General features: G+C 42.7%; 9 protein-coding genes across 9 annotated transcripts; 1 reads left to right on the forward strand and 8 right to left on the reverse strand.

Annotated features, from left to right (window-relative positions):
- Nucleotides 1–122: 122 nt before the first annotated feature.
- Nucleotides 123–986, reverse strand: FA14DRAFT_153861 (uncharacterized protein; the record flags this gene model as incomplete). The annotated part of the gene is made up of 1 exon (XM_025497636.1): nucleotides 123–986. One exon carries the CDS (start codon nucleotides 984–986, stop codon nucleotides 123–125), a length of 864 nt encoding a protein of 287 aa, XP_025358839.1.
- Nucleotides 987–1259: 273 nt separating this feature from the next.
- Nucleotides 1260–2078, reverse strand: FA14DRAFT_183896 (uncharacterized protein; the record flags this gene model as incomplete). Its single annotated transcript, XM_025501353.1, has 1 exon — nucleotides 1260–2078. The coding sequence occupies one exon, from the start codon at nucleotides 2076–2078 to the stop codon at nucleotides 1317–1319; it is 762 nt and encodes a 253-aa protein (XP_025358840.1). The 3' UTR covers nucleotides 1260–1316.
- Nucleotides 2079–3295: 1217 nt separating this feature from the next.
- On the reverse strand, nucleotides 3296–6710 carry FA14DRAFT_153863 (uncharacterized protein; the record flags this gene model as incomplete). The annotated part of the gene is made up of 3 exons (XM_025497637.1): nucleotides 3296–4824; nucleotides 4874–5737; nucleotides 5795–6710. The coding sequence occupies 3 exons, from the start codon at nucleotides 6708–6710 to the stop codon at nucleotides 3296–3298; spliced, it is 3309 nt and encodes a 1102-aa protein (XP_025358841.1).
- A 380-nt stretch (nucleotides 6711–7090) lies between these two features.
- FA14DRAFT_177804 (uncharacterized protein) lies at nucleotides 7091–8500 on the reverse strand (the record flags this gene model as incomplete). Its single annotated transcript, XM_025500777.1, has 1 exon — nucleotides 7091–8500. The coding sequence occupies one exon, from the start codon at nucleotides 8498–8500 to the stop codon at nucleotides 7091–7093; it is 1410 nt and encodes a 469-aa protein (XP_025358842.1).
- A 656-nt stretch (nucleotides 8501–9156) lies between these two features.
- Nucleotides 9157–9672, reverse strand: FA14DRAFT_153865 (uncharacterized protein; the record flags this gene model as incomplete). The annotated part of the gene is made up of 1 exon (XM_025497638.1): nucleotides 9157–9672. One exon carries the CDS (start codon nucleotides 9670–9672, stop codon nucleotides 9157–9159), a length of 516 nt encoding a protein of 171 aa, XP_025358843.1.
- A 275-nt stretch (nucleotides 9673–9947) lies between these two features.
- On the reverse strand, nucleotides 9948–10744 carry FA14DRAFT_160037 (uncharacterized protein). Its single transcript, XM_025498502.1, has 2 exons — nucleotides 10487–10744; nucleotides 9948–10240 (listed from the first exon to the last, which is right to left on the reverse strand). The coding sequence occupies exons 1-2, from the start codon at nucleotides 10719–10721 to the stop codon at nucleotides 10104–10106; spliced, it is 372 nt and encodes a 123-aa protein (XP_025358844.1). The 5' UTR covers nucleotides 10722–10744; the 3' UTR covers nucleotides 9948–10103.
- Nucleotides 10745–11444: 700 nt separating this feature from the next.
- Nucleotides 11445–12074, forward strand: FA14DRAFT_153867 (uncharacterized protein; the record flags this gene model as incomplete). The annotated part of the gene is made up of 1 exon (XM_025497639.1): nucleotides 11445–12074. One exon carries the CDS (start codon nucleotides 11445–11447, stop codon nucleotides 12072–12074), a length of 630 nt encoding a protein of 209 aa, XP_025358845.1.
- Nucleotides 12075–12314: 240 nt separating this feature from the next.
- FA14DRAFT_177808 (uncharacterized protein) lies at nucleotides 12315–12644 on the reverse strand (the record flags this gene model as incomplete). The annotated part of the gene is made up of 1 exon (XM_025500778.1): nucleotides 12315–12644. One exon carries the CDS (start codon nucleotides 12642–12644, stop codon nucleotides 12315–12317), a length of 330 nt encoding a protein of 109 aa, XP_025358846.1.
- Nucleotides 12645–13168: 524 nt separating this feature from the next.
- On the reverse strand, nucleotides 13169–15427 carry FA14DRAFT_160038 (uncharacterized protein). The gene has a single exon (XM_025498503.1). It carries the CDS (start codon nucleotides 15308–15310, stop codon nucleotides 13244–13246), a length of 2067 nt encoding a protein of 688 aa, XP_025358847.1. The 5' UTR covers nucleotides 15311–15427; the 3' UTR covers nucleotides 13169–13243.
- Nucleotides 15428–15641: the final 214 nt, after the last annotated feature.

The raw sequence follows: 15641 nt of genomic DNA on the forward strand, positions 1-15641 counted from the left end.
ACCAATCAACATTGAAGATGGCTACAGGATGCTTCAGTAAGCAGAAGATGCGGTTTCTGTTGACAAAATCAAAAGTGTTGAGCGTCAGGTCAAGGACGAGGATAGTAAAGTAAAGCTCTTGCTCATTTTGGCAACTCCCCTGTGCGTCTTCTCTTACTACTTTCACCAGCATCTGGTGAGGGTGTTCGGGATCTTAAAAGGCTTCGAGCGAAATCATCATCTTCTTGTGCGCTGGGATGAGCTGCTGTTCCGCTGATTGGTGAACGATTACGACTGCTTTGCTTCGGAGGTGATTCAGGACCATAGAGAAGAGTGACTAGATGGCCATGGTAATTCCCTCCATCAACGTCAACTCTTGGTCTCTTATGACTTGCAGAAGGATTGGCAGGCACCATGTAAGCTAAAGATGCTTTTGGATGTCGTGCATTGTCCTGCCATTCTCGAACAGCTTCGAAGGTACGTTTATTGGGCGTTGAACGATCATGTTTTCTAAAGTTGAGCGGGTCCTTTCTTGCGAGAGTGTTTCGATCCAAGGTTGTTTCAAGCTGTTGATGTTGCATGTATCCATATGGTGCCTGTCCTGGAATCTCTCTCGGATGATGAAAGTGACTTATGATTCCACCTTCCTTTCTGCCTGATTTCAAGGTCAATTTTGGATATTTGTATTCAGAAGAAGGATTTCCAAGAATACCCGTATGCGAAACTCCTTTTAATTGTTTCGTGGTAGAAGAAGCCTTTATTTGTCGATATCCTTCCGCATACCTCGGATCTGCAAACCCAGTAACAGGCTTCATCCTCGCAGTAGCGGTGAATACTGGGTTGATTCTATGAGGAAGGGAAGTAGTCGCACCCGAAGTAGTAGGCTGACTACTTGCTTGTCCATCAGCATTTCCCTGATGACCAGTAGGCGTATTCGGCCTCATACATTCTCCAAGACAGGAGAAGATCAATATGGTGACAATCTTGGCAAATGTTTGTACAAGCATGTTATCTACAATTGCAACTGAGGAAACAAGCTGAGACAAAGGTAGGGAATATTGTGCTCAAGGTAATCTATCTTGTATTTTTCATTCCCTTCGGGGCGTCAGAACTGCCTTTGAGTTATGCTTCACCGCATACTCACAGCGAGCCGAAGAACTTACACAGTTCCGCTGAATTTGTTTGTACAATGAATTGGTCGCATATGCAAGATATGTCACCTGATACTCTTTCTGCTCTGAAATGAAGCTCAAGCAAGGGTCTTATGACTTTGAGATAGATATGAATCATTTAATCGAATCAAGAAAGAGGCTGAACAAAGAGATATACACGCATCACTAATATGTTCTGGGTCTTGCTCCAGTGTCTATGCTACCACTGCTAGAACTAGGGTTCACTGCACTACTTGCTCTTGGTGAGGTGAATGTTTGGGGACTTGAAAAGGTATTTGATCTACTCAAGCTAAGATTCGTATCCAGATCAGTATGTTTACTGTGACTACTGCCAGTATCGGAGCCCAACTGAATCAAACCTGTAGTCGAACTTTGCGTTTTTGAACCACGCAATTGAGCCAAAGGTCTTCGTTTAACCCTTTCGGTATCCAAAAGCTTACGTTTGAGCTTTTCTCTATCCCAATCATTTGTTTTGACTGGATGAAGTGGAAACTTGCGTGCTTTTGAGATTCTTCCTAATAGTTCTTCCTTAACAATTATCGATTGTCTTTGCGCTTTACCGATCCCAGGCATTTCTTCGATCAGTTGCAAGAGCTTGTTATCACCTCCTTTGTATGGAGAGTGTAACGGATCGAATCGCAATTGTTTTTTGCTTTGATCCGAGCTGGCTGACATATCTTTGCGCTTTTTGCTTTTTGGTTGAGTTGAAGTACCTACACCCTTGCCAGTTTCAGGCAAGTACCCCAGCTGCAATTTGGTCATCCGTACATCGGAAGAACCAGTTGAAGCGCTTTTCAGACTAGCTGTTGATGGAACGCGATCATGAGAAGATCCAGAATTTGTATCTTTGGTGGCTTTGAGCACGCCAATCAACCCGGATAATAATGAAATAAAGCATGCACTTCTGATGAAGGTGAACATTACCATTGTTCTTCACAGATAGACGACGGGGATATAAGCAGAAGGAGAAGTAGTATGATTGTTTAGAGATGTTTTAAAAGCTCTATGCACATATGACGGAACTGAAGGATAAACTATTCCATAAATACGAGGCTGTGGGAAGTTTGGGAACGCACAAGTCAATGAACAGGAGGCTGTGGAGAATTTGAGGACACTCAAGTTATTCATCACTAGCGAATGAGGGCGTTCAAAACGCAATGGCTGTGATGACGGGCTTTTCTCATGGTCAAAATAGTAACCAAAACAAGTGATTTGCTAATATCTGCATATGCAAGGGAGAAACATCACCGCATTGTGTATTTCAGTATGATACCGAATTCTTATTCGGGTAGCAAAGCAGCTCGGCACTTTAACATGATTAAGGCCTTCTTGACTTCTTGTTGCTGAGAAAAGCTCTTTTAGAATATGAACCGGAACTATACGACCGTGAGGGTGACATCAGCCGCTTTCCAGGCATGTCGATTAAACTCGTAGTCTGTCACTGTGATGACTGTGATGTTTATGACATTTCCTTTTTGTTTTTGTAATTCATGTTGCGAGGATCTTTCACGTTAATGTTTCAGAACCCATGATTTTACATGTCCGAACTTCTTACCTTTATCTATTTCCAATTTAGGCAAAATTTTTTCATCCCATCATCAGCGATCACCACAATACTCGAAAAACATTTCCACTATAGAATCTGACCTGTGACTCGCTCAAGTTGTTTTAACCTTTTCGAGAGTAGAGCTGCAGAGTGTTTCTTGGCAAGATCATATTAAGCATCATTCTTACCACATGCTCTTATCACAGATGGTCAAAATCTGAGCTTATGGTCAAAGTATAGCGTTTTTGGCTTATTTGAGCTATAGCAGTAGAGTTGACAATCATCAGAATGCAGATTATGTAAACGAAACACGAGCTTAGAGCGATTGGCTGAGTCCATATGATGCAATAAAAACGTATATTTCAAGTAACGATTCGATAGTGCTTTGTTGAAAGATGGTAAAAACGACTATATAAGCAACAAAACATTCGTGTTAGTTGTATGCGAGACTTTCTAGTGTATATGCAGGACAAGATGCTCCCCGAATACGACAGAATGAGCGCCATCAATGGCTAATTTTAATTAATCAAAATGATGATGCGAAATCATGAAAAATTTGTAAGGTGAATAGGATCGGAACAAAAGAAGAAGTAGAAAGTTAAAGCCTTAGATCCGTTCGTGGTCTCTTGTTTGAGCGTACACCAGGACTCGAATCTCTTGAACTTGAGCTTGAATGGCTGTGTTGTGGTGAAGAAGCTCCTCCAAGCCTTTCGATCAGATTCATTGTCTGACCTGCTTCGGATGAATGCTGAGTACTCGGTCCAGGTGAACTATGTTGATGTGTTGTTGGTGAAGATTTTCGAGGAGTAACGAAAACGCTCAAGACTCTTGCGTGTTCGTTGCCAGGTCTAACATGAACGGCAGGTAATTTATGAGATGCATTTGGATCACGTCTTGTTGGAACAGTACTGGTATGTTTAAGAAGGTACCCATTACGGTGTAAATTGTATACCCCACGCGAGACAATACCCTCGTCATCATTCGTGTGTTTTGACAATTCGACAAAGCCTGACACATGGACGTCAGGACCATGATGCGATGTAGACGGCAATATCTTCCTCCTATATACTGCAACATGTGCTGTTGAAGAATGCTTTGGGTGTTGCATTACCCATGTGACAACATGTCCAGATCGTCTGCCGTCACGAATACTGACTTGCAGCTCAGTTCTCGTTTCCCTGCTGTCTGCATGAACGCCAATATTTGAGATTGCCTTGACTGTATGTCCTTGACCTTTTAGTCGTTTAAGATCATCTATACTGCTTCGATACTTTCCTCTAGCTTCATTTCTGTAAAAGCTGTTTTCAAAAGCCTTTGGCAGAGGACCTTTGCTGCGCGGGGGATCATCATTCTCTCCTCTTTTCCAGATTCCAATAGAGTTCCTTGGAGATTGGATCTCGTGATGAAGAGATCTTTTACCCAATTCCATTTTTGTTATGCCGTCACGGTTCCGTTTATCGCCAGCATGTTGGGTTATGGGTTGGGACTGCTCGGGTGGTTGCTTTGAGGCAGTAGGTTTTTCACGGTGAAAGAAAGCACTTGTTACCCTCGTTTTCTTTTGACCTGGTGTTATTTGAAGTGCAGGAAATGTATGATCAGAATTCCGATGATGATGAACGTCATTTATTTTAACATCAAACAGCCTTTGATCTTGTTTAAGCAGTTGATCAACATCATTCACAAGATGAGAATCGGCGTGTTTCGAGTGCGTTTCGATAAATGCTGCTCTGTAAGGTCTAGTGGTGTATAGTTTTTCATCTTTTCCAGGTTTGCGGTAGTAGGTCTCCTTTCCTTTTCTTAATTGAAACCTGACCTTTCTTTCAGCTACTGTACGCGCACCTGTGATCCAAGAAACAGCATGACCGGTCATATGTCCATGTTGAACCTGTATTTGTGGAAGTTGATGTTGCGCACTTTTATCAGACGGAACTCCAACGTCCAAAATACCCTTCACTCGATGACCACCTTTCTTAAGTTGATGAATTGCAACCTGGGAATCCGAAAATCTCTTTCCGGACATTTGTGTGGGAGAACTTTGCCTATAACTTGATGATTGTTGTTTGCTGCTTTCACCTTGATCGTCCGCTCTTTTTTCTAGTATGGAGAATTCTGAGTATTGTGAAAAGTCTTTCGTTAGTGTAATCGTCGCTTTAATTCCGTAAAAGCCTGCTCTCACCTTTTAATGATCTTTTTCCCAACTTCAGCTTTGTATCGACATTGTTGTCTGAGCTACCTTCCCTCTTTCGCTTGTCACCCGAATGGTCCGGTGAGTGATTTCGACCTGATAGACTTTCGATAAGATTCGTTGTGCTTGCTTTCTGAGTGCGATGTGGAGATGTTGATGGCGTAGAAGCAGGAGAGTGTTCACGATGAAAGAAAATACTTGTGACTCTTGCTTTCGTTTTTCCAGGTGTTATATGAAGTGCAGGAAGGGTGTGGTCAGAGTGCGAAATACCCAACGTGCGAGACACTTTAACTTTTGGTAAGTGATGACCCCGATCTAATCTTCTTTCTACGGCGTTTCTGGTTTGATGCTCGGCAAAGTCTGAGTCAGTTTCTATAAATCCAAATCTGTATCTCGCTGGTGAAGTAGCTTTAATGTTTGCGCTTGGCTCTTTGATGGAACCTGATCTCGAAGCTGATTGCGACTTGATTTTTCTTGTAGGTGAGCGAGAGAATCTTTGATGGCGTATTCTACTCTCAATTTTGTCTCTCTTCTTGGCGCTTTTTGGAGAGATGGTAACCCAAGAAACAACATGACCTTTCCTACGCCCGTGATCGACGTCAATTTGAGGTAGTGGGATCCTCGCTTTTTTATCTGCAACGATTCCAACGTCTGAAGTACCTTTGATTGTGTGGCCATCGTCTCTGAGTCGTAGAATAGTATTATAAGAGTCAGTGTATTTTGATCCCGATCCCCGTCTGGTACCTGATTCTGAGGCCGAGTCTGGAGAATGTCTTTGATAAGGTGAAGGCTCTCCTTTGCTGTCGCTAGCACTACTGCTTGCTCTCTTCTTTAGAGGACGATACTGAGAATAGTCTGTTGCAATGTTAGCAAACGTGTTGCAGTATCAATAGTTTTGGACCCTTCTCTCACCTTCTAAGCTCCTCTTTCCCAATTTCAAAGTTGTGTCCAAATTCGCATTTGTGTGACCTTCACGCCTTCTCTTGTCACCTGCGTGTTGTGTAATGGGTTGAGATGGTTGCTGCCCCGATACACGATCGAGCAAGTTGGCCGTAGTTGCAGAATGTGTACGGGCTGTGGACGGGGCGGTGTAACCTGATAGTTGAAAACTGTGTACGGGCTGATGTGTACCTGGATCAACAGATGAAGATCCTGGATGATGCTGTTGACTGAACATTTGAGACTGTTGTGGTTGCCTTGGCGTTGATGGTGCTTGCAAAAAGGACGTATGTACCAGACCAGCCCTACGCCCAGAATGAACTGTCACCTTTGGCAGATCATGCTTAGCTTCATGATTTGATGGAACTTGAATGACTGCATGTCCTTTAAGTCTATGTCCATCTGCATATGCTTTTGATTGAATATTTTGAAGATGTGCTCTTGCATCATGATCATGCAATCCATCTGGTACTGGAACCAGCTCGAATTTTGCGCTTGATGCACTTTTAACACTAACTCGCGGCTGGACAGAAGGTGATGCAGAAGATATACCACCTCTTGCAGCTGGGCGATAAAGAGAATCTCGCAATTGAGCATGCTGCTGAGCATGATGTATGCTAGACAATCTTGCTCTCAAATGAGCATGCAATAGTTGTTGAGCACTTAGCTGTTGATGTCCCTGCTGTTGAGGTGCAGAAGTTGAATGCAGACCGCTTTGAGACCCTTGTTCAGGATGCTGTTGAGGCTTATTTCCAATTCCTCTGCGCATTAAGTGGGAGTGTTCACCGCTTTCATGGTCAGAAGCATGAAGTCCACAACAGAAATTCAAGATAACAACAAGGACGGATAAGAAATGTAAGATAGGAACATTTGATCGTGTTACGATCATTTTGATATGATTCATGCGTGAGATATGAGCGTATTTTCCAAAACGTACTTATATATTCTGGCTGATTTTAGAAAAGTAATTAATAATGACGAAGTCCTTTTGCCGGGGTTAACACTTTTGTGTTTTTCACGGGTCTTGATACTGTACAGCCGTCCGTTTTCCAGAGCTGTGCTCATGTATTGCCATTGAAATTTGCGTACACAGCTCTTCAACATTGTGTACAACAAGAGAGTAAGAGAGATGCCTAAGCTGTTCTTTGTTTGCATATCGGTCAAATTTTTCATTGAAAGATGAGAATAGGACAATGTAGTTTTAGAAGATTGAGTGGAAGAGATGATATAGAAGAAATGGTTTGAAATGTTAAAGCACAACTTGACTTCTTATGAGCCCAAAGACAATTCCAAATTCACCGAACTGTGATTATAAGTTGATGCTTGTCCATTTGGATGACTTTGTGTACCTGTATCAGGACCCGAATGACCCACACGGTCAATCAAATTTTGCGAGCCGGGGCTAATCGGGGTTTCCGCATGCTGTTGATTACGTGAATGCTGAGTTGGGGCATTTGCGTGCATAGTACGTTCTGAAACCACTCTTGTACTTTGAGTAAATCCTGCACCAGAACGATTGATTGGAGCATGCACCGTTTGAGCTCGATAAGGAACTACAGCATGTACGCGGGCGGATGCACCTTGTCGACGTGCTGGTCCTCCAACCGGTGCAATTGCTCGTGCGTGACTAATGTGCATCACATTGCTCTGGCTACGCTGATTGGCAAAGGGTTGAGTGTTTTGATGATTCGGATACGCTGGTTGATTATGAAAAGTGATCGCTACTGGGCGAGCAGCATTCACATTGTTTCGTTGATCGGGCACATGTGTAGCACGAACAGCCGTATAAGCTGGCTGATGGTGAAAAGAAGTTGCTAACGGACGACCATCTTGAGCATTTCCTGAAGGGAAATGGTGAGACCCATGTTGTAGTTGAGATCGCGCAGAAGTACCAATTCGAGGTTGAGCTAAGGTGCTTAATTGATGTTGCACTGAAGTTGCCAATTGAGGTCGAGTTGTAGGACCGTTGGGATTTTCTGAATTGAAAGCCCGACGACGTAAATGAGGATTTAAGTCTAATCCTTTGCTTTTGCCTGTCTCATCACTTCCAGAAGGTGATTTTCTTTTGGGTAGCGTTACGTTGTCTACGAATTCGTTCTTTGTTCGCTTTTTACGTTCATCCGCTTCGCGAATTTGTCTCATCAGTTCACCACTTGTATGCTTTCGGACCAATTCCATTCTTGATGCTTTATCGTCGTGAGCGGCACCTACATCTTTTGGGTTTTGGTTGCTACCAAATTGTTGAAGAGCAATACTTGCTCTAGGTTGTTCTGCCTCAATTGCCGCTACTCCTTTCGATGTTCGAAATCTTGCATGGCCGACATTAGCGCTCGTTTCCTTCTTGACAGCATTCCTTGGACCAAAAGATCTACGAGGAGATGGCGCGAGACTCAACTCTGTAGAAGGTTGTTTCTCTTTGATATGTACAGGTTGCTTCTTTGAGCTTGCTGAACTTGCCAAAGCACGAGATCTTCTTGCTCTTCTGTTTGGAGGTGATAAAGAATTTGCAGAACTTTCACCGAGAACTGCTTTTGCTACCTCATGACGTGCCTGAGAGCGGCCACCGTCTCTCCTGAATGTATCATCCGGAACAGAACCTGCTGAACTGGCTGGGACAGCTTGACAAAAATACAACGTACATAAGAAGAACAATAGAAGGTAGTAGATACGCTGAAACATCGTACTTGAAGGAAGTTCACGGTAATTTAGACCTTGTTGTGACTGATTTTAAGAGAACAATGAAGAATGAAGCCACTTTCTTGAGTTCAGAACTTTGCAAGTCGTTGCCTTAACAAGAACGGGGCGTCACTCCGGCAATTTACCAAAACCATTGCGTTCGAATACTTCAACAAACAGAAAACTCTTGATATGTGTAAAAGGATGCAACTATTGTGTACACAATAACCCTCCCAAAGACTTGTTATGCAAGCGCTCTTACCGTCCCGAAATGGGGTTTGCGGCTGACTTTGTTTATCGATACTATGAAAAATCCACTGTAAATACCTTTAAAGACCGAGAATTCAACCGAAAACGCCGTTTTCGGCATGCAGATTATGAGCAAAGGAACACGCAGTCTTACTGAAGGTGCATTTTCGAAAGATGAGAGAACGCAATTGCATTTACAAAGAATATTGAGAGATATATGCGAAAACATGAAAATATAATGATTCAAGAGAAATTGGGCTAAGATTGAAAAGACTCAGTCTTCACATATTCTTTGGTGGTGAAGGTGGTTTATGGTTAAGCCATTGATCGATCGCTTGCGTCCCTGACCCACTGGCTTTACCTTTACGTCCTCGTTTAGAAGCAGAAGTGCCACTAAGTTCATTGCCATACTACATTTCGGCAGCAGTGGATTTTCCAAACGGTCTCTTTTTATTAGCGTATAAAGAGTGCTGATGTTCAAACGATCCTCTTGCCGCTGCTTCTCTTGTTGGGCTATGACCGTGTCCTGATTGTCTCACAGGGGAAGATCCGTGTTGTGAATCAGACAATTCAATCGGTCGTGTTCGTTCACCTAAATCGGAAATATGAATTGGATTTGTACGACTGCCATGTCCGCTATGTGGACTTTGATGTTGACTTGAGGTCTTTTCAGGGATAGATTCGATATCGATCGGATCATGCTTGCTACCTTGACCACTCTTGGCTGAAGAAGGTGATGCAGTGGAGCCTGGACCATGCCGGCCTGGGTTACGGTTACTTGCTGAATGAGGTTGCGAGGAAAGGCTTGAGCTTGTTGATGGTATTTGATGACCATAAGTAAATATTGGTCTTACCGCCTCAACAGAAAAGATGAGGGCCATCACAAAAAGCCAAAAGAGTATCTTGCCATTTATGAAGCGAAGCATCATTAGATAAGGATGAAGAAGTCTAATCGTACAGGAAGCGTTCAACGTCGGAAAGCAGAAGTGGACATGTCTACTACAGTGGCGAGATGAACTGGACGCACTCGAGATTTGCATTTACTGCCCCGACATTCATCTGCTTCTTTAACCGAGAAGGAGTTGAGGAAGGGTGCCCGAGCTACATCAGACTTAATAAAACCATCAATTCTCCGGGGCATCCGTTTCAAAACACTGGGCTGAAGTCACTTTTTCACACGCAAATAGCCTTTGTTATGATTTGCATTTCATTTTATTGCATTCCGGGTATCGAGAGCAAGCAAAGAGAAGTACGTACATGCGAGATTGTTCACAAATTATTGGAATCGGTTTGATTGGTGAGAAGAAGTCTAGCGAGAGAGAAGCGCTGAGCCGATTATGGTATATGTTGTTAGCACTTATGCCTTCTTGCGTCTACCGCCTGTTTTAGCCGTCTTTTTGACAGAAGCAGCAGGTGAACTTCCCGATTTACTGCCTGCGAAAAAGGTTACCAGAAGAACACCTGCTCCAACAAGTACGATTGGGACAATATTAGCTGCAGAAGTGATAAGATCAGGGAGAGATGATTCGTGAATCGTGTCAATCATTTCTGTCCATGTTTCGCTGAGAGCATAAGTTGATTTGCAGACAGCTGCACTTGCCACTTTTACACCTGTTACAGCTGACTCCTGCATTGTGTTTGCCACTGTATTCATCCCCGCCAACATGCCCTCACCATCCACTTTGCCACCATGCTCTGCAAGCAAGCCATGCATCCAATCAAGCCATCCATCATACTCACTCGTAATAATTCCGATCAAATCTCCGAATACGTGTGTGACAGTTGACAAGATACCAGAGACAGTATGCAAAGCAGCATTGATTACACCTTCAACAGCAGACCAAGCAGTTGACAAGATTCCAATGACTAACGACCAAGCATGACTAAAGATTGCAAAGATTGATTCCAATAAACCTGAAAAGATGTTTCCAATGCCACTGAAGATTGAACCAATAGAAGAAGTGATGGATGCCATGATGAAAGAGTGTGTGTGGTGATGGTGGTTAAATGTTAAATTGTAAAAGATAGAAGCGGATGCATTTTTTCCTATTCCCCACAAATAGAAAATAAAGCTGTGTTTATTTTTATTTTTTATTTGTTTTGACGTGGAGGCATTTGACCCTTCATACGCCCGCCTTGCCCACGCACTATGATTAAATCGGACATTTTTATGCATGCACAATCAACAAGACGTCGATCGAGTTTGTGCCTGCGTGAATACAGAGTAGACGCGTCGTTTGTTTGTTTTTGCTCAGCATTGGAAAGATCAAACAGCAAAACACGCATTTATCCTTTTGGCCATCAAACACTTCGAGGTTGTCTAGTACGCTTAACTGTGACAAGGGGTTGCATTTCAGCGTAATGCTATACTGTACGGTAGAGTGTAAGATGGGGCTTGCAGATACTGAAACGCTACAAAATAGATGGCACGTAGGATAATATGCTCCCTATCCTGTCTAGAATATCATCATACACCATTTTTCATATTTGCTCCTGTTTCTGTGCGTATTTGTGCTGAATCTGTATCGACTTTCGCGGCATCTGTAGGGTGTATTAAGAGAGGGGGCGTCGGAAGACTGGGGCGAATCGATATGAACCCCGTCCCTACACAAATTTCAACAATTTACAGATATGAAATGCCTTCTATCCTTCGTCCGAACTTCTCACTCGGTCATCACTCCAGCAGTCCTGATAGAAAATGGCTCACAAATGGCATTTCCTCTCGCAATTGATCTTCCTTTACGCATTAGTTCTGGCTTTAAATGCTGCAAAAGATGTTCATTATACTCATTTCTTCAAAACGAAAGACTCATCTAGAGACAAAAGCTCCGAAGGAAAGCATATCACAAATGATTCCAACACATTCTTAAACTTTCGTTCGAAGTATAACATACTCGACACAGACCGCGAACGACAAATTCAAATGGACATTGGTTCTGCTAATCCTCACCGTGAAAAGCTTATTCCTCTTATGGATCAAAGGGTTAAAAACGAAGAGCATGTCAATAATGCTATGATTGCTGGGGTACTGCTCCGTAAAACCAACTATGCGCATGGTCAATCACTGCTAATGTACGCGAATCAAGAACGCTTAAAGGCTCAAGCAACTCAACGTCAAATGAATGAGATTCAATCTAAAGGTCAGAACAAATCTCACTTAGAGAATACAAAGAAAACTAAGCAGACTGAACCTGATAAAGACGGTGGGATCTCTGCGAATGTAGGTCAATCAAGCAAGAGAAAATTTAATGAAGTCATGCGCTCGCGTCGTCGTGAGCATATGATGAGGCAAGAAAGGAATGTTCAACCACGTCTAAATCAAAATTAGGACTGTGTCGGCGGCTTAACAAGTTCGTTTAACTCGGATTTTCAGCCGCATGGCTCCTCTGCATCCATACGGCGTGGACTAAGCACACTTCGAGTCAGAGAATTACACTTGGGATCAGATATAATTTAAAGTCTCTTACTTAATTCTGTTGCAGACAAATAGTTTCAAAGTACCTTTGTTGCTCAAATAGCTCATTGAAGAAGAAAAGAGAGTATGTCTGAAGATTCACTTTATCCTTGATCACTGTCCTCGATTGCCAGTGTTTGATGCGTTGCCAATGCCACGATGACGAGCGTGATCATCTTTATCAGCCTCTTTTTCTGTATGAGGACGAGTTGAATGGTGACCTGGAAAGTATAAGGGGTGACGAGGATCACTTTGATTTTCTACAGCCTTCTTTGCTTCTTCAGCAGCTTTCTTATCGGCAGCACTTGGCGAATAGTGATTTCCCCATTTTGATTGTCCCTCTGCTGGTTGATTACCAGAAGGCAGTCCTTCCGTGAATAGGAACATAGAAGCAGTGAAGGTAATGGCTAATACGATAGCAGTACTTTGCTTCTTGGAGAACATCTCGATATTTAAAGCTTGTAGAATGATGAGGGTCTTTTAAAGAATTGTTAGTGATACAATTGCTTCTTTTATAGCTTTATTGCTATGAGAAAGGTTTCATGTATAGTACCGCCCTCACTGCCATCTTAGCCTGTACATACAGCAACGTCTTTATCTTTCCGATCAGGTCACCATATTATCGTAATATAATATCACTGCCTTGCGTATTTGCTGTGCAATTGTCCGTGGTCTGTAAACAATCTGAGCTTTTTCTGTCTTGTATTCTAATGAACACTGCTTTCATCGCCGCTTTATCACTGACGTATGGTTCTATAGAGAACCGGAACGCAGCACAAAGCAGTCTTTCTACTTCAGTCGTTCAATAGATTAAATTGTTTGTGCTTGAAAGTATGGAAGATGACGTATATGCCTGTGAGCTTTAACGCCTTTGAAAACATCACTCATCGGAAAGAATGACGCAAATGCTACACAGCACTTTCAGAGGACAGATCATTCCTCCCTCCTGACTATATTTTAGGTTTATTCATTACTGAAAGAGAGTCTAGATATTCATTCTATTTTAAGGTACAAAGTATTGTTTTTTGGAAGAAAGTTCTCAGCTACCAAGAGAAGGTACATTTGTTAAGGTAAACTTCTGCAACTGAGCCCGAACGACCACGCAAGATTGCACGTTGAGATTGGCGAATGGCATTTTGTGTTTGCATAGCCATTTTCATTGGTCCACAAACTGTACAGCAAACGCTCTTGACGTAATTTGACGACATTTCATCAATAGCATCTTTGCAAATGGTTTCCACCGAAGCACGACTGGCATTGATTCTTGCATAAGATGGTAGGCCAACCGTGGCTCCAGAACGAGTGATGGCAATTTGGATTTGCGTATCAATGCCTGCATTCGACAGGATTTCAATCGCATTATCTAATTGTTCCCTCATCCATTGTACGGAGGATGACGTTCGTACGCTCCAAAAGATATGTACTTGTCTGGTTGCAATTGAAGATCGTTGACGAACTGCTTTGATGGCAAGATCCTGTAAGATCGAAATAATTACAGAGAAGCCTGAACCGCCGGCGATCAAGATCACACCATCGTACGATGCTGCACTTGCATTTGTGCCATATGGACCATCGACCGAGGCAGGAATGATGGTACCTTGCTTTTTTAGGTTCGGACAAGCTGTTACTGAATTTTTCTCGCTTTCATCCTGGACTTCACTTTCTACATCAGCTGAATCATTATTAGACGCGATTCCGTGCTGTTTGCGGAGAATTACTTGATGACCCATCTCGGTAGGACTGGTGTAGTTATTTTTGTTCTCAATCAGTTTGTCAGAAAGCTGTGCTTTCACATTGAGGTTGAACAGCAATCGTGTCAATCCAGATCGTGCTCTAGCCATGAAAACGGCTGTTGAGTCAAAATCGGGTCTATCAGGATCAGGTAGCGTAGTCACGGTGAAAGGGTGCGGTTGCATAAAGCCAAGGGAAGGGAAATGCAACATGATATGTTGACCAGGTAACCATTTGACGTTAGTACGAATGGTGATACGAATCATAGGATCTTGGTCAAGAAGAGCAGTATCCAATTCGATCGTATCCAAATTTGTTTCAACGAGTGCACGTTTACCAACAAAGAAGTCACTTGCCATAGCACCACGTACCATTCTAACCAGAATTGCAATCCCCCATAATCCGATTGTTGCCCAAAGCCAAAGCCATGAATTGAGCTCGTTTCCAGTATGAATAAAGTAGAAGGCGAGGAACATGATAATGGATGCGACGTGTTGAAGCACAAAAAACTCGTAAGATAAATTCCGCAAAACGCTTGTGGAAGAGATGATCATCCAAACCAACAAAGCCATAGAAGCCGTTCCAGTATAATACATTTGGTAATCATCTGGATTGAAGTAATATTCGTGCATCAATGCTGTACCTCCTTCTTGCACGGGCTGGACAATGAAAGGGATGGCATGGACGAAGCCTAAGAATAAGACCAGTCTTGCTAGCCATTGATGATAGACTTGCAACCGTTCGTATGATATATTTGAAACGATTGTAATGATGTTGTACTTGCTACCTAATGCGAACAAGAATGGGAACAAACCATTCGCCATCATTCCCGCTCGAAGTGATAATGGTGGAGAACCCCATTCTCGCAAGCATCTGTAGTATGGCCTAACGGTGAATATCCAGATTGTCACTGCAACCCAAACAGATGCAATGACGATCAGATGATTCATTTGTGGAAGATAATATCTACCCCATCCTTTTTTACCCCATGAAAAAGAGGGGGTACGATATCCGACTGCGCGAAATAGGGTTAATCCAGAAAGGTATACTCTTCCGATGACGGTAGAAGTCAAGAATTTATTTGCTTGAATTGGATAATTTCTTCTCCATCTATGTACAAGACCAGGAATGATTGTCAACCCGATCAATCCTAGACAAATCCATGTTACTCCTTTTGCGTACTTTTCCATTCCGTACCATGAATCTTTTCCTGTCATTGCTGCTATTTGAATTGCGGAGGGTGGTGATTGCGGTGAATTTGGACCGTAGATTGTTAGATTACGACAGTTTGGCCACATTTCTTGTGCCCAACGCCAGTCATGGACAGTGTTCATCATATCGTTTGAGTTGCCCATCGAGGGCATCGATGACATATTCATTTTAATTCTATCAAATGATGATATTAGAGAAAGATGATATGAACATGAAAATTTTCCTTCTTATCGTGAGAAATGGTTCCTTATTTGAGTAGAAAGTGCTGATTGGATCGCTTCAATTCATTTTCATGATTGGATTATAGACAAAGAAAAAGGTCCGAAGCGGCATGCAAGATACAATGAAGATCGGGAGAAATAGAGTTTACCGTAAGGTACACCGATACTTTGGCACCCTGTAAAAGTCGCCGAGAAGAAGGTTGTGCATGATTCCCGCCCGCCGGATGAAAATGATAAAAGTGGCTGTTGAAGTGTTTGATTGGTTGAAATGTTAAAG

This window comes from Meira miltonrushii (assembly GCF_003144205.1).
Source record: "Meira miltonrushii strain MCA 3882 unplaced genomic scaffold FA14scaffold_1, whole genome shotgun sequence".
Lineage (NCBI taxonomy): Eukaryota > Fungi > Basidiomycota > Exobasidiomycetes > Exobasidiales > Brachybasidiaceae > Meira > Meira miltonrushii.